The sequence below is a fragment of the Entamoeba dispar genome, genomic scaffold (assembly GCF_000209125.1).
Source record: "Entamoeba dispar SAW760 scf_1105229462071 genomic scaffold, whole genome shotgun sequence".
NCBI classification, from domain to species: Eukaryota; Evosea; order Mastigamoebida; family Endamoebidae; genus Entamoeba; species Entamoeba dispar.
This window is the reverse complement of record NW_001855009.1, coordinates 136,942-140,629: the sequence shown is the minus strand read 5'-3', so window position 1 is coordinate 140,629 and position 3,688 is coordinate 136,942. Positions and strand designations below refer to the sequence as shown.

Sequence of the window (3,688 nt, the reverse complement as noted above, 5' to 3'; positions counted from 1 at the left end):
ATGTTTTAATAAATTTTCTTTTAACATTTCTCTTTAATTATTTGTGATACTTTTTCATTAACTTCTTTAATTTTATATGCTGGTTCCATTGATCCTATAAGATTCATTTTAAAATTATTCTGAAAGTCATTATTTAGTTTAATATACAAAATTCCATTTTCTTCTTCTTTATCAATAATGTGAATGCTATGGATTGTATTAATCACTTCGTCCATTGTTTCATTTGGTATTTTAAATTGATTATACAATTCATGTATAGTGATTCTTTCCTTTAGAAAAATAATTCTTAATAACAAACTTTGACACATCCCAGGTAATAACCGAAATATTTCTGAACATGTCCATTTCGATTTATATGCTGATTTCATGGCTATTTCTGGTAAAACTTGAAAATATTTAATAATGTCCTTTTCTATTATATTATTTTCCATTAAATTTTTAAGTTTTTCTTTATTTTTTTTAATTAAAAAACTATCCAAACACTCTCTATCTATTCATCATATCTTGTTAGGATGTATTGAAGAAGAAACAAATACACAGAAATATATTAATTACACATTTCAATGAATTTGATTCGTCAGATTTTAATATTCCTCATAAATGTATTAATAATAATGAAATAGTTATAACTTACATTAATGATTTAATAATGGTCATCTTTCAATTTAGAAGATCAGATACATTATCAATATAAAAGATAAAAAAAGGATGTGTTATTCACATTGGTGTGTTTCAAGATAGAAGTATCGAATTAAATTTATTTCCAAAATAAATATAAAGAATTACAACAGAAGTTAAGACAAAATTGAGAATTAATATATCGAGAAATAATCCTTATTATATGAACAACAAATTAATACATAACGAATCACGAAGAAGATTATAAATAATAAAATTACAAATATATTTCAATAGTACATTATAATATGAACACTTAGCAAATCTTTGAAATGAACTTTATGATAGCAGTGAAACATATTGAACTCACTGAAATGATCATATCTCAATACGAAGAAAGTCTAATTGTATATATGCCTATTCATTGATCTTTTTTGACATTTTATAAAAGCAAGGGAATTGAACAAGCAGAGTAATTAGATTATTAAAAAAGTAACATTTAAATTTCTTTATTCTGTTATCAAAGCGATATGAAAATATTTAAAATCTTCGAAACTTTTTCTAAAATAAAAAAGAATACAACCCACCATAAAAACCTCAAGACCTCTTTACAATCATAATAATAAAAACAATATACACTTTGCAATGAAAACCGCATCACAGAAACACTTCCTTGCACCATTTATTTGTCCAATTTAAAAGTATGCATTTAGAGAGTTTTTATTTTCGGTAAAAATGCCTACTCACGTGTGTTTCTTCAAAACTAAGTCAAATAACTACTTTTCAAACTTACAAGGCTCTCTTGTTTTTTGCTTTGAGTGTTAACAAATGAAGTTACTTTTTCGATTTCATTCAATGCCTTTTTTACGTCCTCATAATCGATATCACTTGGTCGTAAATGTTTTAATAAATCCTTCAATAACAGTCTATATCTTGGTAATCGTTGGATTGGCGTGATTAGAAGTGAAAGTAAATCAAATCGTTGTAGATGTTCTGGTGCTTGTTTCATTTGTAGTTTGTAGAATGTCCCAAAAGGGTGTGGTACTTTCATAGAACTTACTAATTGACTGACTTGAGGATATGTTTGACAATAATCACTATAAACTCTCAACAATGGAGTAAAAGTCAATACAATATGACCAAATCGAGAACTTTGTGTATAGACTGAAAGTTTTTCTCTCAAATTCTGTAATAGAGCTGTATTGACACCGTAAATGACTGAAACACCTCCAAATATTAATTTAATTTGTTCAGGAGTTAAGAGTGGTTTTTCTTGTTTTATCAAAGGTTGATGGATTAAATTTTCTACAACACCTAACTGTTCACAATATGTGTTTTCTGTTGTAATGAATTCTTTCACTACATTACCACAATAGAGATATCGTTTTTCTTCTTTAGAATAAAGCATTAAACGAACTGCTTTTTGAATAACACAAGCTGCTGTATTTTCTATGATTTTATTGGAAATTTTATTGATGCGTTCTATCCAAACAAGATCAAGTCTCATTTTTTTAGAATACTTTTCATAGAAGTGTTTATCAATATGAAAAAATTGATTTGCTTCTATTTCATATAAATAACATCGATATGCTAATCCATATTCCCCTATCTTTTGTAATTGTTCAAGTAACACCTTTTTTGTCCATTTACGAGCATCAAGCGAATAAGAAAAGTGAGGAGGAGAGTATGGGAAAATCAAACAAAGTGGTGGTTGTTGTTGATTTTTCATTTTTCTGAATGAACTAAAAAGTTTCAATAAAGAAAATTCAAAGAGCAAAAATTTGGTAAGAAAAATCATTAGTTTACATTTGAAGTTCCATTTGAATAGTTTCTGCTGTTACACGAGGATTCTTTTTACTTTCTTGAAGAAATACCCAAAGAGTTAAAATTGTTTCTACATGAAGTCTTCTTAAGTCAAGTGTAAAATCTCCAAGTAAAATTTCATTTCTATAACATTCATCATCAAAATAAATAATTTTTAATACCTCTTTGATTTGGTCAGAAGTTACTTCTCTAAGAAATGTTAAAATAGTTTGAAGAATTTCATATTTGTTTTTACAATAAGAGTCAATAAATTTCTCACGATATATCAAATAATATTCTTTTGGTTGGTGTCTACATTGCATTGACATGATTTGATGATTTTGAGATAGTTATGATTTAATTATTATTTTTTTCATTTTATTCAAATTAAAAGAAATGAACAAGAGGAAATTTGATATATTACAGTAACATAAATGAATTTAAATTTGATTTATTCTTTAAACTTTTAGGGACATAAGAGTTGTATTATTATAAAGTGTTGTTTATTAGAATTACCTTTTACTATTAGATCTCATATTTTTTAATTAATTTGTACTAATGCAAAACCCCATGACTCCTTTTATTGAAGAACCTATTGCTTCATACATTGAAAATAATGATGACCCTAATAATCCACATATAGAAGAAATTAAAGTAGTTGATGCTGAAAGATTATTATTAAAAGAAAAAACTATAGATGAAGTAGCAAATGGTCAATACATTGCATTAATGAGAAAAATGGCAGAGAAATACCCTGATAAAGAAGCAATGGATAAAATTTTTAATGAATTTTGTCAACAACAAACAAATAATGGAATGAGTGATCAACAAAAACAATATTCATCAGCATATAGAATGATTGAAAGTGCACTTGCAACAAGTCTTTCAGCAGGAGAAAATGGAAGTAAAATTATTGGAGGATTACTTTCTAATCCAGCTAAAGTTGTTATGCAAGAACAAAGTTCAAGCCAACAATATCCACTATTAGGAAGTGATTTAATGATTCTTGAATATCAAAGAGTTTTTAAAAAATGTGTTGAAGGGACTTTGAAAAATTCAATAAAATTATTAGAAAAAACACGAATTGATTCAGAAAAGGTATTTATGGTTTTAAAAGGACTTTCTTCAAGTTGGAAATTAGAAAAGGATAAAAATGGATTAAAAGTAATGTTATTTAGTGGAATTAATAAATATTCAACATATTTAATATATTCACAAGAATTAAAAGAACTAATTCCTGTAATTCCTAAAAAAAGTATGGGATATA

At 26.1% G+C, this 3,688-nt stretch overlaps 4 protein-coding genes across 4 annotated transcripts in view, besides 3 other annotated features; 1 reads left to right on the top strand and 3 right to left on the bottom strand.

Moving 5' to 3' along the window:
• Nucleotides 1-20: 20 nt before the first annotated feature.
• Nucleotides 21-431, bottom strand: EDI_071090 (uncharacterized protein; the record flags this gene model as incomplete). The annotated part of the gene is made up of 1 exon (XM_001739273.1): nucleotides 21-431. One exon carries the CDS (start codon nucleotides 429-431, stop codon nucleotides 21-23), a length of 411 nt encoding a protein of 136 aa, XP_001739325.1.
• Nucleotides 414-471: a sequence feature (AT_rich).
• Nucleotides 472-529: 58 nt separating this feature from the next.
• Nucleotides 530-903: a repeat region.
• Nucleotides 904-1,381: 478 nt separating this feature from the next.
• Nucleotides 1,382-2,347, bottom strand: EDI_071080 (guanine nucleotide exchange factor, putative; the record flags this gene model as incomplete). The annotated part of the gene is made up of 1 exon (XM_001739272.1): nucleotides 1,382-2,347. One exon carries the CDS (start codon nucleotides 2,345-2,347, stop codon nucleotides 1,382-1,384), a length of 966 nt encoding a protein of 321 aa, XP_001739324.1.
• A 73-nt stretch (nucleotides 2,348-2,420) lies between these two features.
• EDI_071070 (uncharacterized protein) lies at nucleotides 2,421-2,750 on the bottom strand (the record flags this gene model as incomplete). The annotated part of the gene is made up of 1 exon (XM_001739271.1): nucleotides 2,421-2,750. One exon carries the CDS (start codon nucleotides 2,748-2,750, stop codon nucleotides 2,421-2,423), a length of 330 nt encoding a protein of 109 aa, XP_001739323.1.
• A 26-nt stretch (nucleotides 2,751-2,776) lies between these two features.
• Nucleotides 2,777-2,814: a sequence feature (AT_rich).
• Nucleotides 2,815-2,979: 165 nt separating this feature from the next.
• The window catches only part of EDI_071060 (uncharacterized protein), a gene marked incomplete at both ends in the record, with an annotated part of 1,216 nt that continues 507 nt past the window's right edge, over nucleotides 2,980-3,688 (top strand). The window contains one exon of the mRNA XM_001739270.1: nucleotides 2,980-3,676. Coding sequence (XP_001739322.1) covers nucleotides 2,980-3,676 — 697 coding nt within the window. The remainder of the gene's footprint in view (nucleotides 3,677-3,688) is intronic.